At 44.2% G+C, this 18,382-nt stretch overlaps 1 protein-coding gene across 1 annotated transcript in view; it reads right to left on the reverse strand.

Annotated features, from left to right (window-relative positions):
- Window positions 1-1,626: 1,626 nt before the first annotated feature.
- LIPG (lipase G, endothelial type) overlaps window positions 1,627-18,382 on the reverse strand; it is a 32,089-nt gene continuing 15,333 nt past the window's right edge. The window contains exons 6-10 of the mRNA XM_029580217.1: window positions 16,555-16,797; window positions 13,757-13,877; window positions 11,203-11,424; window positions 4,389-4,496; window positions 1,627-3,591 (exon numbers count right to left, since the gene is read on the reverse strand). Of these exons, the coding sequence (XP_029436077.1) occupies window positions 3,579-3,591; window positions 4,389-4,496; window positions 11,203-11,424; window positions 13,757-13,877; window positions 16,555-16,797 (707 nt within the window). The 3' untranslated portion in view covers window positions 1,627-3,578. The remainder of the gene's footprint in view (window positions 3,592-4,388; window positions 4,497-11,202; window positions 11,425-13,756; window positions 13,878-16,554; window positions 16,798-18,382) is intronic.

The raw sequence follows: 18,382 nt of genomic DNA on the forward strand, positions 1-18,382 counted from the left end.
ACAGCCATGCCTTTGTCATCTTCCTAAATTTCAAGTAGTTAAAAGTCTTCCGTGAATTTCACATGGGACCCCCCATGCCAAATTTCTGTGGCATAACAAGGAAACGCTGTCTTGGGTGTCACAGAGCCTAGCCAAACTCGAGCAGGTAGAGAACAGCAACTGGAAAGATCAACTTGGTGTACGTGGAGGTTGATGCCGAAGTAAGACATTCTGCAAATATTGCAGACCCTTGTGCACTGTTACCCAGGTCCTAAAACTTCATACTGAATTAAATTGGTAGCCAGTGTAATTCTTCTAAAACAGGGGTAACATGATCTCATCACTTTTTACCAGTTAAAGAAAATGAGCTGCTGTATTCTGGATAAGTTGTAGGTGTTTCAAATTTGCCACAAATACCCCTCTATAAAGCAAATTTGCCACAAATACCCCTCTATAAAGCAAGGAGCAATAGTCAATGTGGCTCATCAACAAAGTGCAAATGAAAGCTGAGGCATCTTGTCATGATATCAATGGCAATAACTGGTGAATGACATGCAAATGAAAGATTGACCATTTCACTACACCAGAGATTTGCTTGGGCATAGTTTGTCATCCAGTAGAAACCCCCCCCCCCCCCCCCCAGGGTACATATACATTAATTAGGACAATCTGAACCCCTTCAACTATCAGTAAGTGGTGCGAAGGTCTCTTCTAGATATCCAAAGGGCCTCTGTTTTCAGAGGCTTCACTTTAAGCCTATAGGCCACTAACCAGCCCTGTACCATCATCTTCCCTCCCTCCCCATACCAGGCTGCAACACCTAAATGCTGGAAACTTTATGAACAGTTGTTTCGAGAGCTCTGCAAGATAATGGAACAAGCAAAACAGCAGCTAGGCACAGAGCATGCAGCTGTTTGGAATTTGATTCCTTTACAAGGAGCGGTTAGAGCAGTGTGGACTACAAACCCAGCATTCAGATCCCCACTGCTGCTTCTTGTGTCACTTCAGCCTCCATTGCCTCAGGTGCAAGGTAAGATTGTGAGCCCTCTGGGGAATAGAGAGATACAGTACCTGAATGTAATCCACGCTGATGTGCCAAAAAGCAGAATATAAGTCAAATAGAAGCTCACCTAGAGAATCAGTTCTTTAATAAAATAATTTGGTTAGTGCTTGCAGGCCGAGGTACATACATTTGGCTCTTTAGAAACTTGCATAAACTATTTTTGTTCAGAATTAAGAACATAAGAACCTGCCATACTGGGTCAGACCAAGGGTCCATCAAGCCCAGCATCCTGTTTCCAACAGAGACCAATCCAGGCCATAAGAATCTGGCAAGTACCCAAAAACTAAGTCTATCTCATGTTACCGTTGCTAGTAATAGCAGTGGTTATTATCTAAGTCAACTTAATTAATAGCAGGTAATGGACTTCTCCTCCAAGAATTTGAATGCTGTGATTCTGGCCAATTTTTTGCAGGCCTGTTTATGTTTTGTTAAGTTGTGTTCCAGATTTTGATATTAATTATAATTTTAGTTTTTCCTTTTGTTGCTATTTATACGTATGATTTTGTGTTTATTTTTGGACTGTGCGCTTTGTAGAAGGCAGGTAATCAAAATACAATTAAATAAGCTTGCAAGGCAATATTTTAAAGAATTTATTTTCTGCCCAAGTTTATAATAAAAACTTTAATTCATAAGCAAAATGTCTATTCACAAAAAAATAATATATATACACACACATGTGCCAAATAAATAGAAAGCATACAAAAGACATTATATACATACATGGCTTCAACAGTATAAATATATTGGCATATCAACATGAAAATACAAGTCTGTCTTCAGTTAATGAAGATATACACCCCAATAATAAAGAATCACAGTATTCATTACATACATATGGCGCTCTTACTTCACTTAGAACCGGATTATAGCATCCTGACAAATGGAACATGCTTAGGCCTTATGCAATAAGACTGGAGAGGACCCAGGAATATTGGGAGAGGGAGCACATTGAGGTTCACTACAGCTTAAGCAAAAGATTTTTAGAGCCCAATAAAGCAATAACTTAATTGCACCACCTAAGGGCAACTTACATTTGCCTGAACTCCAGACTGACAGATTCAGGGCTTCTGCTTATGTAAGTAACATTGTTTGGCTGTTCTTATATGCAAGACATACAAATAGATCAACTGGCACATCTTTTGTGGATAATGGATATGTTGATGGATGCAGATAAATGCCATTTTAGCAAGTTGGGCATAATTTTACTTTTGCTTAGCAAAAACCCAGATAGATTCTCACGCTTTGGTCTTGCTGTAGATCACCAGAAAAAAAAAAATCTTAAATGGTTGGGATCTATTTCTTAAAAAGATAAAGATGGCAACTACATATAGTAGCATCTAACATCCCAACAATATTTCAAGTGCAAAACAAAATCTCACTTGTAAGTTAAGTGTAAGGAAAGGTTCCATTGCACACACAAAATCCATACAAAGTTCTCTGTGGAATCAAGGGGGAAGGGGGGAGGGGTAACCACCATAGCTTTGCTCTCCCCCTATTTGGAGGCCAGAATCTCACAAGTCATGCACCCTCCCCTCAGACAACGTTTGGGAAGGAGAGGACTTTTGAAAATTATGTCCCCCCCCAGTAGCTGAGCTGCAGCTCTCCCTACCTTGTTTGACCTGAAAACCACTGCCACAATAGTCTGACTGAATAAGAGGAAGCCAGAGAAAGGTTTGGACAGCCTTGGTTTGAAACAAAACAAAAACAAGAACAAAAAAAAAAGATATACTGAATAGGTGGAATAATTACCAGAAGGCACCACCACAACTACATAGCAGCTGCATAAGAAAAAGAGCAACAGCAGTGCACATCTGGATCCTCTTCAGTTCTTCGTGTAGAGAGAACTGAATTCTGCTAGTATGCATGAAAAAGCAAAAAAGCAAGCCTGTACCAAGCCTGCCACAGAGGGTGAAACTTCTGAAGAACTCAGGGGGGTGAGAACTTATACACACACCTTCATTTCAATATCAAACTTTCACATTTGGGGTTTTTTTTGCTTATTTTTTTTAAGTGCATCTTTAAAATAGAGGGGGAAAGGTCTTTTCCCCTCATTTTTACTTCCATGTTTTAAAGGTCATTGGTAGGCACTTCAGACCAGTGCGTTGTTTTTTTTTAATTGGTTATTTTATATTAAACAGGTTGAGGGGCTGCACAAATGAGGGGATCTTTACACAGAGCTTGTTGTGGGAAAAGCAAGGGGTGGAATATACAGTTGCGCCAGAACACGCGGTTCAGGGCAAGGCTGGACCTGAGAGGATGCCATGGTTTCTTAGATTACAAAGGGCGCTCTAGTCTAGAAGCCGAGTGCAGCGCCCTGAAGCGTCCTAGTTCAGGCCGACGCGCACCAGCAGGTCCGTGCTGGCTCCAGGTGCACAGCTAAGCGGCCTTCGGTGCCCAAGTTTAGTCTTGCGATTTCATTGCTTCGTTCTGCTGGTGCTGCATTACAGCTCCTCACCACAAGCAGATAAGATGTCTGGGATTCTGGCAGCGTGCCTTCTCCTGGTGAAAGTCTTCTCGAAACGGTCCCCGTACGCTCTTATGAATGGATTCTGAAAAGTGGAAGGGAATGGTGGGGGAGGTGAGAAAGGGAAGAAAACAAAAAGAAAACAAAAAAAAAGTTCAGCGAGTTCTGCCAGCAACATTCGTACTGGTGTTCAAAATAGGAACAGGTTAGCATGGTCACTTTTTGGGGTTTTTGGTTTTTTTTTTAAACTTTGAACTGCCCTGTGAAAGAATAAAGTTGCATACTGTTGCCCCCACCATATAAACAAAGTGACTGTTTTATGTCAGGGCAGGACTGGAGGTGAGAAGAGGGCTCGATTCAGATCAAAACAGGAAGGCTGAGAAACTATGCAAGGCAGATGAGAGAGGGGCAGGGGAAAAAAAGAAATCCAGGAATTAAGTTTTTTTGGGGAGGTTTTGACCAGGTGAATCCTAGTATATAGAATATAAATTAAAATAAAATAAATAGTACTGCTACAAAAAGTGTAACAGCAGTGTCAGCTAAAACGGGCATCAGGCAGGAAGGTTAGGCGCAGTAGGCAATGCTCAACCTGTCCAGCCTAAACAGTAAAGCTACTCCCAGCAGGCTGTTTGGGTCGAGTGGGGCCAAGCCATGTCTCCCATGGCCAAGACCAGAGTTTCTGCAGACAAAACGAGTTAACTCAACTGCAAACTCGGCACCAGAACATGACAGGCCACTAGAAATATGGCTTTACCCTATTTTCCTTGTAACCTGGGAAGAAAATATAAGCTTATGAGACCACCAGTTCTGCATGCTCAGGGCAGATGCTGGAGCAGGTCAGCATGTCAAAGACGTGAAGGGAAAAAAAAAAGCCCCATCTACCTTTTTCTATTTTTGACTTCCCAGCCATCTCGACACTTCAGAAAATAGAGGTCTTTACCGGGCGTGATCTTGGTGTTCTGGAGATCGTCTTCAGCGCAAAAAGTAAACCTGCAGGAGTGAACATAAAGATCAGTAACAAGGGTGCATCAAGCCCAGGTATAGGACAGCAGGGAGATAGCATTGCTGGCTGGGGTACTGTGCCAGGAGCCCACCAACTCAGGGGAGTCTGAGGGAAAAGCGGATGCTACACTGCTGGGGGGGGGAATCAAACTCCAGCAATCCCACCACGCTGCAGCCCACCTCTTTCTAGTTTGGCTTGTTTTGTTCCCAGACTTTTCAGCTGATTAAGGGGCTCCATTCTTTAATCAGATTTTCACATCAGATTACAAGCTCCTACTAACCCCATATTGCCTCTCCTCAACCAAATGGTTCCAAAATATACTTGGAAGAGTTTTTATGTATCTTAAAAATAAAGATAACTCTGTATGCATAGCCGCCTCCAGAACACTATAGCTACAGGAAAACAAACGCACACTGAATAAAAAAAAAAAGAAAGGTGTTCAGGAAGGAAGAAGCAGTCCACCCCTTCACTGCTGCCTGCCTAAAAATGAGACCACCTTCTTCAGGCTTTATGAAATCTTGCAAATGAGGAGACCGGGTTTACAAAAGACAAACGCGTGCCAAATTCAGAAAACTGAAATCAGGCCAATAATAAAAAAAAAAATACTGCAAGCAATCTCCTAGAGCTTCAGTTCCATTTGTGGCTATTTTTGTCAAAATAAGTTGTAGGATTCCTTGCACAAGCCTTGCATTTTACAAGTAATTGCAGAAAAAACTGTTTTGTAATCTGATACGTAAAAAAAAGGAAAAAAATGTCAAAGTGACTTATTGGGGAGTGGAGCGGGTTCACATGCACTCATCTGTTTGAACATTGCCCTTCCTCCCTGCAGCTGGAAGTTCATGGATATTAAAAGCAGCAACATTTCCAGGGGGACGTTTAAGTCACAAGGGAGGAAGATGAAACAACTTGCATTTTCAACTAATATATTCTTTCCATGATAAAAAAAAAAAAGGTAGGCACAAACGCCGGCAGGTACCTTGCTACACTGACAAGCTTGGCGTATGTGCCTACTCCCTTCTAAAAACAGATGCCAACTGTGCCACCTAGAAGTGCCCACAAAAATGGTTTGTAAATTGTCTTGTATATGAAACCCTTAAACCTGATCTTTCGAGCCATGGCATTACTTCGGCTTAGAAGACGAGCAAACATTTTTAAAGACTCTCCAAGGCCCACTAGTTTTTGCTCTGTTTTGTTTTTTTTAATTTTCTAGAGAAAAAAGTGCACATCGTTATAGCTACAGTGCACGCGTGCAACCATATTAAGAGGAGTAAGGGGCATGGTGTCTCGGACACCATGCCCCTTACTCCTCCTTCCCAGAAGCCCATTGAAAAACAAGACTGTCTTGAGATGGCACCCGCAGCTGCTCACGCTCTACCCCTGCGTCAGGGCCCGGACGACGAGCAGCACCGCACTGTCCCGCTTGACACATGCATTCTGATTAACAGAGGGGTTTTGTTTGGTTTTTTAAAGAAAAGAAAGAATTACCAGGTTCAGCCCCAGGGTGACCTCCTTATTCCCATTCTGGCTGCAAAGTTAAAAATAAGGAAGCCATCTGCCAGATTTCAAAATGGTTCCAGATCAGCGAGTTGGTGTGACCTGGCAAGAAAACCATTACCACTCCTAGTTTTTGGTTTCATATAGCCAAATGCTGACTGGTTAGCTTATAACAGCTAGGGATTTTTTTTTTCCCTAGGAAAGTTGGGGGTTTGGTGGCACAGTTATGAATTTTTTTTTTTAATTCTGAAAATAAAGTTTCTGAAGCAGAGCACTCCAAGTAGAAGAGCCAGAGGTGGGAAGCCCAGCTGCAATCCTTCACCGTCTACTGTAATGTCCTAACCGGGGCTGCTGCTTCACTTCAGGGTAAAGGCTGAGAGGCTTGTCTGGGCAGTACTTCTTGCACAAGCTTAAAAAAAAAAAAATTCCCTTTCACTTGAGGCAGGGATCCAAGCCATGAGTACAGTGTTGCAAATGTCATTACGAAGCATGGGGGTCAGAGGGAAGAGATTCTGAAGCCCTGCTGCTGAATAAGCACTCAGGATTTCTGAGATGTGCTTACATGGCCCCAGGCGAGTGGTGACAGACAGTTCCTGAGCTGGGTTACCAACAAGAAAACTGCTAACCTCCAGAATGCTTTGGTCAGGAGTTAAAACCGAGCTGGCTCAGCCCTAGCCCTCCAGAGCTACAGTGGGTATTCCCCTTCCCTCCACAGTCTGTATAAAACGTTAGGGCTAAATGCTTAGTAAACGAGGCCCTTAGTTTGTTACTGTTCAAACTACACAGTCACAGCCTTCAGTTTTCTGCACCAGTTCGGGGGTAGATTCTGTGGCGAGTTTCCATGATAAATACGTTTATTTTTCTTTATGAAAATAAAAGTCATTTTCTCAACCTCTATTAAAAACGTTTAGAGTGCCTTTCCGGCTTTTAACACAAGAAAAACTGTTCAAAGTGGTGTTCAGAGTTTTGGGGGTTTTTTTATAAACTACTCCAGATGCAGCTGAACATCAAAACCCCCACCAAGTCCTCCACTCACTATATTTAAACCAAGCTTTAGCCAAGCAACCCACCATCCCACACAGATTTAACCGTCACCAACCCCCTGCACATTATTAAGACCAAACCTCAGTTGACCCAAACAAGGCTCAAGGCTTAATATCATTTCTAAATGAAAGGGGAAAAATAAAGCTTACGTCCAGATTAAACGAGAAAGCTATGCTTTCACTTTCCTATTATAAAAAAGAGGAACAGTTTTCTCCTTGGCAAATTTCTAAAAAGGGAAACTATCCCACAGCTAAGGCTGAGCCATCAAAATGACCTTTATCTTATCCAGACCTCACTTATTATTTCTTATCTAAGATTATTTTGTTCATTTTTGGGGGTGAGAGAAAGATGATAGGTGCAGGGAAGGGAGGGAGGAAAGCACAGGGCAGGATTCCCACTCCTTCCTCCCAACCACAGGTAGAGGAAGAGGAGCATCTCGGGCCACATGGGACCCAATTCAGGCTTTTAACCATGCACATAATACCCAGGCAGGTTCTGGCCCGCATCCTCATTCTCTGGTAACTAAGGCAGGCCAGCTCTCCTCTCACTGCTGAGGAATCGCTGAACAGGAGAAGATGAGTGTGAGACGCACAACTGTGCACACCTATGCACGGCCAGATGCTGACCCCCCCCCCCCCCCCCCGGGAGCAATCCTGTCTCCTGCAGGGAGTTGGGCACTTCCACAATGGCTGAAGTCTGCAACCCTTGTCATGAAGAGCAGGATCATCCACTCCTCCCTCCCAGCTATAGTTTTATAGCTTGCCTGCTCGTTAAATTATGCTCAACGTGGGTAACAGGGCCCATTCATAGTCACAGACAAACCCCCAATTAAAATACAACAAAATAAAGTGAATTTAAAAAACTGACAGATCAAATTAAAACAGTGCAGTCTATGCTTTAATTAAAAAGCACTACAGCCCATGACTTAAGGGGTAGGCAACTGGACCTGGAGCACCATAAAGAGACCTGATTTTCAGGATAGCCACAACAAATATGCATGAGAACATAAGATAAGAACACAAGTAGTTGCCATACTGGGTCAGTATCCGGCAAGAACCCAAACGTTAGTAGATCCCATGCTACTGTTAGTAATAGCAGTGGCTATTCCCTAGGCCAGCTTGACAAATAGTAGCAAATCATCTGGACCGGAAGGTATGCACCCCAGGGATCTGAAGGAACTCAGACATATTAGTTAAAATGTGTAACCTATCATTAAAATCATCCATTCTACCTGAAGACTGGAGGCGGCCAGTGTAACTAATATTGGGTACTTGCCAGGTTCTTGTGGCCTGGATTGGCCACTGTTGGAAACAGGATGCTGGACTTGATGGACCCTTGGTCTGACCCAGTATGGCAAGTTCTTATGCTCCAATGGTGATCTGGTAAACTATAGACCGGTGAGCCTGGCTTCAGTGCCGGGAAAAATGGAATCTATTCTAAAGATCAAAATCAGAGCATATAGAAAGACTTGATTTAATGGAACACAGTCAGCATGGATCTATCCAAGGCAAGTCTTGGCTCACAAATCTGCTTCATTTTTTTTTTTTTTGAAGGGGTTAAACGTGGATAAAGGTGAACTGGTAGATGTGGTGTATTTGGATTCTCAGAAGGTGTCTGACAAAGTCCCTCATGAGAGGCTTCTAAGAAAACTAAAATCATGGGAGGGGAGGCGATGTCCTTTCATGGATTACAAACTGGTTAAAAGACAGGAAACAGTAAGTTAAATGGTCAATTCTCAGTGGAAAAGGGTAAACAGTGGAGTGCCTCAGATCTGTACTTGGACCAGTGCTTTTCAATATATTTATAAATGGAAACGAATATGATGAGTGAAATAAACAAATTTCCAGATACAAAATTATTCAGAGAAGTTAAATCACAAGCTGAATGTAATAAATTGCAGGACCACCTTGCGAGACTGGAAGATTGGGCATCTAAATGGCAGAAGAATTTTAATGTGGACAAGTAGAAGGTGATGCATATAGGGAAAACTAATCCATGCTGTAGTTACACAATGTTAGGTTCCACATTAGGAGCTACCACACAGGAAAAAGATCTAAGCATCACAATGGATAATGCATTGAAATTCTTGGCTCAGTGAGCTTCGGCAGTCAAAAAAGCAAACAGAATATTAGGAATTATTAGGAAGGGAATGATGAATAGAACAGGTAGGGGTGGATTTTAAAACAATATGCGTGCTGGTACTTTTGTTCACGCCACCGGCGCGAACAAAAGTACACCAGATTTTATAAGATAGGCGCATAGCCGCGCCTATCTTATAAAATCCGGGGTCGGCGCGCGCAAGGGGGTGCACATTTGTGCAATCTGTGCGCGCTGAGCCCAGCGCGGCCTGCCTGTTCCCTCCGAGGCCGCTCCGATTTCGGAGCGGCCTCGGAGGGAACTTTTATTCGCCCTCCCCCCACCTTCCCCTCCCTTCCCCTACCTAACCCACCCCCCCGGCCCTATCTAAACCCCCCCTTACCTTTGTTGGCAAAGTTACGCCTGCTGAAAGCAGGCGTAAATTTGCGCGTGTCGCCGGCAGCCCCGCTCCGTCCTCCGGTCCCGGGGGCGTGGTCCGGAGGCCTCGACCACGCCCCCGGGCCGGCATCACGCCCCTGGGCCCGCCCCCGAAACGCCGCGGCCCGCCCCCGGCCACACCTCCTCCCTCCCCATTTCGAAAGCCCCGGGATTTACGCGTGTCCTGGGGCTTTACGCACGCCGGCCTATGCAAAATAGGCGAGCCGGCGCGCGCAGGGGTTTTAAAATCTGCCCCAAAGTGTCATAATGCCTCTATCTCTCCATGGTGAGACCGCATCTTAAGTATAGTATACAATTCTGGTCACCACATCTCAAAAGAGAGTTGCACTGGGGAAGGTACAGAGAAGGGTGACCAAAATGATAAAGGGGACGGAATGGCTAAAGAGGTTAGGGTTGTTCAGCTTGGCGAAGAGATGGCTGAGGGGGGATATGATAGAGGTCTTTAAAGTCATAAGAGGTCTAGAATGGGTAAATATGAATCGGTTATTTACTCTTTCGGATAATAGAAGGACTAGGGGGCACGCCATGAAGTTAGCAAGTAGCACATTTAAAACAAGTCAGAGAAAATTCTCACTCACTGCACAATTCAGCTCTGGAATTTGTTGCCAGACAATGTGGTTAGTGCAGTTAGTGTAGCTGGGTTTGAAAAAAAGGTTTGTATAAGTTCTTGGAGGAGAAATCCATTAACCTCTATTAATCAAGCTGACTTAGGGAATAGCCATTGCTAATGCTAGCATCAGTAGCATGGGATCTACTTAATGTTTGGGTACTTGCCAGATTGGCCACTGTTGGAAACAGGATGCCAAGCCTGACCCAGTATGGCAACTTATGTTCTTATGCATATTTGGTTCAGTTCATCTGACACGTCACTCTTGAAAACCATCTCCAGAATCGGTATTTCTCCAACATCCTCATTAATAAACACAGGGAAGATAAGGCCATTGCAAAAGGACTAAATTCTTTGCTTCTAAGAGCCCCTTTAACCCCTCAGTCATCTAATGGTCCAACCAACTCCCTCAGTTTTCCTGCTTTGAATATATATTTTTTAAAAAGTTGAGATTTTGCATCTATGGCCAACTTCATTTCAAGTTCTTAGCCTGTCTTATCAATGTTTTACAATTAACTTGACAATGCCTGTGCTTTTTCCTATTTTCTTCAGATGGATTCTTTTCCCAATTTTTGAAGAATTTTTTTTTTTTTTTTTAGCTAAGATAGCCTTTCACCTCACCTTTTATTCATGCCGGTAATAGTTTTGCTTTCCTTCCACATTTCTTAATGTGTGGAATACATCTGGACTGCGCGTCTAGGATTGTATTTTTAAACAATGTCCATGCCTGTTGTACACTTAGGTGCAGTTGCACCTTTCAGTTTTTTTCTTACTAGTTTTCCTCATTTTATCAAGGTTTCCCTTTTGAGAAATGTAATGTTAGAGCAGTAGATTTACACAGTGGCTACCCTGCAAACCAGGCCCATTTGCGACACGTGAGGACTGGCGTTCATGCCTGACCTAGATCAATCAGCAGAGCTCAGATAAAAATCAGTGAAAGCTAAATTAACACCAAAAGCCTCAGCTGTTCTCAAACACAGAGGAAAGAGAGTCGGCCTTGCACATCTACTTACTTCTGTTGCGTTTCACCAGACTTGATCCGTATGCGTCGGACGTGGAGCTCTTTGTTCGCAACGTCATTCTTTGACCAGTAGTAGCTCTTCAGCTCTTTCCACAGAGTGTACCAGGTCTGACTCGATCCCTCCCAGGAGAGTTTGATTTTTAGAAGGTCACCAACGTCCTCCTCAGTGTGCACCAGAAAGGTGTTGGTGACGTTGAAGCCGATCTGTTCAGGTCTGCAGGTTAAACAGAGCCACATTATTGATTGACAGCTCCTGTCCTCAAAAGGGAGAAGTCCCAATGCCACATTCCTGCTTCCTACTGTTGGCTGATGGGTATCCATGGAAAACTGGTGACAAGGTCAGGAATGCCAGCCCAGCCAAAAGCCAAACCACAGTCCCTTCAGATCACACCCACAGCACTGATCATCTGCTTCAATATTAGAGGTAAAGCTAAAAACCTGTGGGCTATACTGCTCTGTGTTCTGAAGTTCATATATTGGAACCAAAATTTCTCTTCCTCTCTTTAATCTTTAACAAAAAGTAACAAACATTACCATCAAAACTGAGACACAAGAGTACAGATGTTTCATAGAGTTGTAAACTACTAATAACATTTTTCTAATTGATGGGATTGCTTTATACATCTTGCAAAATGAGAAAAATTAGTCATTAGAAAACTCCATAAGTAAAATTCAAGAGATTCACTTCAATTATAAGTCTAAAATAACCACACCCGTTTGAGCCTCATCTAGAGCAGAAAGGAGCAAAAAAAAACAAAACAAAACCATGCTATAAAAATAAATCCTATTTGTACTATTTTAACTTAAAATCTCAAATCTGGGGAATTGTTTGCATTAACAAATCACTGCTTTTCAACCCTGAATCCAGGCATGGCTTCCAGATTGCCTTCACATTTAAGTAGCTCTCTAGTTTCCTGAATTAGTTTCCCCATGCCAAACAGCTCCCCAACCGTTTGAGGTAGGTCGCTCAAAGAGGGTTTAGATTAGTCACAAGACCTTGGGATCAGTCACCTGAGTGCCATTAAGTGGTTCAGTAACAGAGGCCCCACTGTAAGGTTACTACTTCTGTTACGCTAACTGCTACACAAACCACGTATCACATGCACGAGAATGTTCGCATGCACTAGTTTCCTCACTCTGCAGATGTTATCAACCCAACCATTCAAAGACCAATGCAGCTGATGTAAGTTACCTACTGGGGGCTGCTTCACATGATTTGAAATTTTTATCTAGTACTTTAGAGACTGTACATCAGGGGTCCCCTAAAGTAAAGCCCGCCGAGCTTGTTTCTGTGGACAACCATGCTTTTCCTTCATATGACTAAATTCAACTTGTGAAATTATTATTTATTTTTTTTAAAACACAGCAGCAAGGCTGGTAGGGTTTCCCAGGCCCAAAGAGCCACCAGACCTGAGCCCAAGAATGAGCTACTGGTGGGGAGGTGAGGGCTAGCCAGCAGAAGAGCCACTGGACCAGCACTGGTGAAGGGCACAGGCTATACCAGTTTATGATGGGGGGGGGGGGGGGAGGGGAATGAGAGTGAAGCAGAAGGGAGTGTGGAGGGGATGGGGAAAAATGGATGGAAGTAGAGCACAGGAGAGAGAGTATGGCAGGGGGATGTGAGTGGGACCCAAACGCATCACCCTTCCTCACTCTCCCCCCCCCCCACCCCTTCCTGGGAGGGGGGGAGAGGAGAGGAAGGTGCTGGGGTTCCCGAGGGTGTGGCAGGGCTGCCAGCTTCCTAGAAATGTTTCTCCTGACTGCCCTACTTCTATCAGAACCTTCCAGAGTATTTCAAAGTCACCGAGTAGGCGGGACTCCAAGGGACAGCCCCGCCTCCCCCAGCCCTCTCTGCAGTCTGAATGCAGAACGGAGCCCTATGCTTAAGGTTTAGGGACCCCACTGCATACAGTGGTTGTACAGACTGTATCAGAACCATGCTACATTTCAAAGGTTTTCGCATGCATATATATTTGCCTTTACAGCACTTGCCAGAAGAGAGATGCTTTTTCACAAGTGCACAGACTGAGTTACAGGCTGTTGGCTTTTTATTTCTTCCAATTTATCTCAAGATCTGGGAGGTGAAGTCTTTAAAATGTGAAACTTTGCAAAGACAGGACAGTTTGCCCCCCCCCCCCCCCCCCCCCCGTTAGGAGAGCAGCCCCATTTTTTTCTTGCTATGTACTGCATGTTAATAAAGTTTTACGGACTGAATCTTATTTCCACCCAAAACTCAAGCTGCCCCTCTGTTTCAAAAAAAAAAAAAAAAAGCATTCACTACTTGTTCTTTATTTTAGCCATCGATTACCTACCACCTGTGCCATCAATAAAATTCTCCAGTTAGGGCTTTTTTCAGCTCCTACACAGAGATGCAAGACCCAGAAATAAAGTTTCTAGTGCCTGCTCTGCAGCTTCATAGCAATAGAGAGTCCTGGCTGGAAGGTGCTTCATGTATTCAGTACGGCTAGATGTGAAGACCCTGAATCTACTGCAATAAAAGCTAAAAAGAAGCTTTAAAAAAAAGAATTGTTGACAGGGTAACTTACATTTCCAGAGAAAGTGGGCGAGAATCATTGTTTGTGCCATAGAGGGTAACCGAAAATGTGGGCTCATTATCTCCCAGGTCTTTGTAACTGAAGATGTGCATTTTCATCTGGTAATGGTAAACTGGAAGAGGAACACACAAAAACCCAAACGGTTTGAGGACACTGCCAGTTAATTCCATGGTAAACACAGGAAGTGCAAAATTATAGCTGGAAGAGAATGCCAGAGTCTGCCTTTCAGCCCAGAGCACGAAGTATTCCACTTTCCTGCCATGAATTTGAGAAATATATATATATATAAATAAATAAATACAAAGTCTCTTCCCTCCAGCACTGCCGTGTCCTGGAACTTAAACCTGCTGTTTTGTTCCTTTGTAGAGCAACTTCAGAATTATGCAAAGCAGAAGCTATTCAGAGCTATTGCAAGAGGTTTGTGATCCAAGAATGATCCTCTGACACTCCTGCAAGGATCCAGAGCTACTGCACACTTGGTACTGGTAATGGGTGTGTGTGTAAGGTTTTATGGTTCTTATGGCCTGGATTGGCCACTGTTGGAAACAGGATGCTGGGCTTGATGGACCCTTGGTCTGACCCAGTATGGCATGTTCTTATGTTCTTATACCAGACACAAGACTCACAGAAAATTTAGTAATACGATTATAGGAAGTGAATAATTGCCACAGTATGTGTGTCTGGGAAGGAGGCATGCATAAGACCCCTCCTTGCCTGTGTAACAATCTTACAAGGCTTGTATACATTTTTTCTAGTTACCTTTGCCAAGTATTGATCATTTCTAAATGTGTCATTCTGACCTGACTTATCCTCCCCTAAACCCACCTGCACCCGTCTGTTCTCCTTCTTGCTTATAGGTCCCACTTTCCATGCTATTTCTTCATCTCCCTGCAATACTTTGTAGAAGGACATAGATCATCTCTTATCAGTCTGTTCTCCTTTGTAGTGGAACCTCATATGGCCCTGCCAGAGGTCCTTTACTTCTTGCTGACCCAGGCCCACATTCTGGAGTTGCAATTAGCTGCATTCTTTACAGCAAACAGCATAGCACGTATTGGACATGTGCTGGCACAGGCTTAGCAAGGTCTAAGTACAGCAGTCCAGCAGGCATAATTATACAGCTGGGGCAGGGATCTGCTACAGAATTGTGCCTCGCCCAATTACAGCTTTGGTAGCTGCAGCTGCAAGTGAGGGACGGGAAAAAAAAAAAGCCTCACATGAGGCCCATACTTTTATCCAGATGTGAGCTGATGCTTCCCTCTTCCCCCTCCCCCCCCCAAAAAAAAAAAATACACTGGTATTTGTTGCTTTTTGTGTGAAGAAACAGCACTGTGAAGCCCATGGGAATTAAAAATCCGGACTCTGTGTTTTAACCTGCAAAATCATCTGAACCATGGCTTCATCCCCAAATAAGACATTGACAGGCCAGCTCTGGCTGTCGCATCTGTGAGATTCCTCAGATGGACCGGCTTCTCGCCAAATGGCAGCATCCGTTTCCAAGATGCAATGTTCCCCCATTGGAAGGGCTTCGAGTTTCAGCAGAACTCCTGTGCCTGGGTGAGACGGGAGAGTCTGTCAGGCTTTGAACGGAGCTAAGGTAGCTAGCGTCTCTCTCCTTGTGGAGGGCATCAGCGCAGGGCTTCCCAAACCCGTCCTGGGAGCCTGTCAGGATAGCCACAATGAATATTGCATGAGATAGGTTTGCATACAGTGGAGAGACTGTGTATACACACATCTGATTTCCTGCATATTCCTCCTGGATATCCTGAAAAGCTGCCTGGCTGTGGGATCCCCAGGACAAGTTTGGGGAAACCCCGATCCAGTGGCGCTCTCCATCTGCAGGACCAGGAGAAGGTGGCTGTCACCCAGGGAAGGGGGGGGGGGGGGGGGGGGTGTCGGCCAGGCCTTGCTGGGAGGAAGGTGTCCAGGAGAGGAGGGGCGCCTGGATTTCCAGCATGTATTCAGAAGAGTAAGACTATGTTCTCAGGGACAATAAACTCCTGCACTGAGGAAGGGTCCTGCAAGTGTACCCAACTGAGAAAAAGATCAACCAGAAGCTTCACATGGAACATGAGAAGAGGGAGCAGAGAAAGATATGCAAGACTACCTGCTCCACCAGCAAGGTACAGAGGGGGACGACACCCAGGGAGGAAGGGTGCCTAGCCAGAAGAGCTTGCTTCTTTGGAGTTCCTGGGCAGCGTATGGAAGGATAACAAGCTTGTTTTTTTGTGAGCTGTTTCTGGGACCTTGTTTTTACTGCTGGTATGAGCAGGTGACAAGTTTTTGAACAGATCGGAGCTTCAGCCTGGCTGAACAAGGGCAGAAGTGACCCAGAGCGAAGAAAGCCACAAAGACCTTGGAAAAAAAAAAAAAAAGTGGGAGGTACGTCATGAGGCCTTGCGTGCTCCGTGACATTCCCCATGTGTTCCTGTGCCCGAGTGCCGACCAGGCCAAAGGCTACAATTAGAAAGGGTAGGAGAAAACCGCAGTTAGCCTGCACTCTGATTCCTCCGGAGCGATAGAGATCCTTGCCAAAGAAAAATGATTTTTTTTTTTTGAGAGACTGTAGTACGACTGTCATAACGGTTGTTTCCTGCTAAAAAAAAAAAATCCATGCATAGCTCACACAATCCCAGCTGATACCACCTAGAGGGTTATAACTATCACAGTAATTTAAAATGTCTACAGTCCCAAAGGGAAAAAATCGCCAAGCGAGAACTCTCCAGCTTCAGCACCTATTCGGCCCTCACGTCTGCTGGAAGGCGCGTTATTCCGCTCTCCCGCCTCACCTTTGAACGGCATATCCGCCCTGGTCATCAGGTACATCTTGCTGCTGCGCTGGCTCCTGGACTTCCTGGCGTTGTAGCCAATGGCGTTGCAGCGGTTCTTGCGGCAGCTCAGGCAGATGCCCTTCTTGAAGCGATGCGAGCTGGCGCAGCGGAAGGCAAAGCTCTCCTTGTCCCTGTTCACCAGGGAGTCCACGAAGAGGTGCACGGCGCGCTCGTGCTCGCACCTCACCGCCTCCCCGATAGCTGTGAAGAGGGAAAGGTTGTTAGAGAGGGGGAGGGGAAAAGCTTTTTATCCACAACCAGCGGTTCAAAGGGTGGAGCGCAGAGAACCAAATTAAAAGTATGTTTAAAAGAAAAAAGAAAAATGGTGGCTCGTGAGCATTTTCCCCCCCCTAACAGCAGCAGAGAGACAAATATTTTAATAAAATAATAAAGTTAAGTTGTCTGCTTATAACATAAGTGCTAAGTGGAATACAAAAACATACAATCAAGATACAAATTTATATCATAATAAAATTAAAGAAAAGAAACTTAGAATATTAAAATGAACACATTCATGTTTATAATGTTTCCTCTTATATGAAAGCCAGTTTATTTAAAAAAAAAAAAATGAACTACTTGCTCCAGAAGTACAGAGCTAGATTTAAGGGTGCCCTTAGGCAGTGGACTGGGAGCAGAAGATTTCACCCCTGAAAAATCAAAAAGCAGCAGGGGGTGCTTCCTGATTTCTGGATACCTTCACAACTGAGTGGCCTAGGCATGAGACTGTCGCCTGTCCCTGAATCCAGCCCCGACAGGAAGCAAGAAATGATTGAACCATCACAAAAAAAGTTTTTGACAAGCCTGGCAGCAGTTTAGTAGGCATCTCGTGGCAGTCAAACCTGCTTTCCTAACAAGACAAGCCCCTCTAGCCTCTCCTGTTATCAAAGTACCCTCATTCTTTAGGACTTTACACCAATGCCAGAAGACTCTCCAACCATACAATAGCAAACCATGCCATCAGAGTAGCAACTTGCACAGTTTGACAGATTGGAGTGTGCTAGGGATTATCTGCACTCTGGATGCTCCGAGCAGGGAATACCCACTCATTAAGTTGAGCAGTAAAACCAGCACTAACCCTGCAGCACCGAGAAGAGCCTTGCCCTATTCGGTATAAAACATATATTTTTTTTAATTTTTAAATCTGTTTCTTCCTGCTCTTCTGGGCTTGTAGCTTAAAATTGGAAACCGCGCAGGAATCTGGCCTTCATTCACTTTTTCCCTACCTCTTCCCATCTTTCTGTTAAGAGTCCTCAGCTGAAACCCTACAATAATCATGGGCCCTAAATCCATCTACTGGGTATGAACATTGTGAGATGACCGACTCCCTCCTCCTGCAGCAACCCCCAGTCCCACAGGGAGAATGCAAAAGTCTGAGCCAGAATGGACCCCACTCTGCTGTGTAATGAGAACACCATTCACAGGGAGCTATACCGGCCTTTTTTAAAGGGGAAAAGCAAATGCTGAACAAAAGCTTCCCTAAGCTCCAGTCTACAAAATATTTTTTTTCAGGAATGTTTAACTTGAGGTTTATTTGTTGTGGTTGTATTACTATGCTATTGCTGTTCCGTTTTTAGATTATCACAAAATATATTGTTTGTACCCTTTATTACAGCGAGGACAAACTATCAAGTTTTATTATATTTCTGAATGTCAGTGGAAGAAAATGCTGTGCTGATGAAAGATGGGGAATAGTTAAGACCAATGTGGTCTAGCCAGTCTGCCCAGGAAGGTGTTCGTTATTTTAGCTTGTATGTTAAGATTGTCTCTTATATCATGCAAGTCTGAA

This window comes from Rhinatrema bivittatum, chromosome 1, assembly GCF_901001135.1.
Source record: "Rhinatrema bivittatum chromosome 1, aRhiBiv1.1, whole genome shotgun sequence".
Classification (NCBI taxonomy): domain Eukaryota; kingdom Metazoa; phylum Chordata; class Amphibia; order Gymnophiona; family Rhinatrematidae; genus Rhinatrema; species Rhinatrema bivittatum.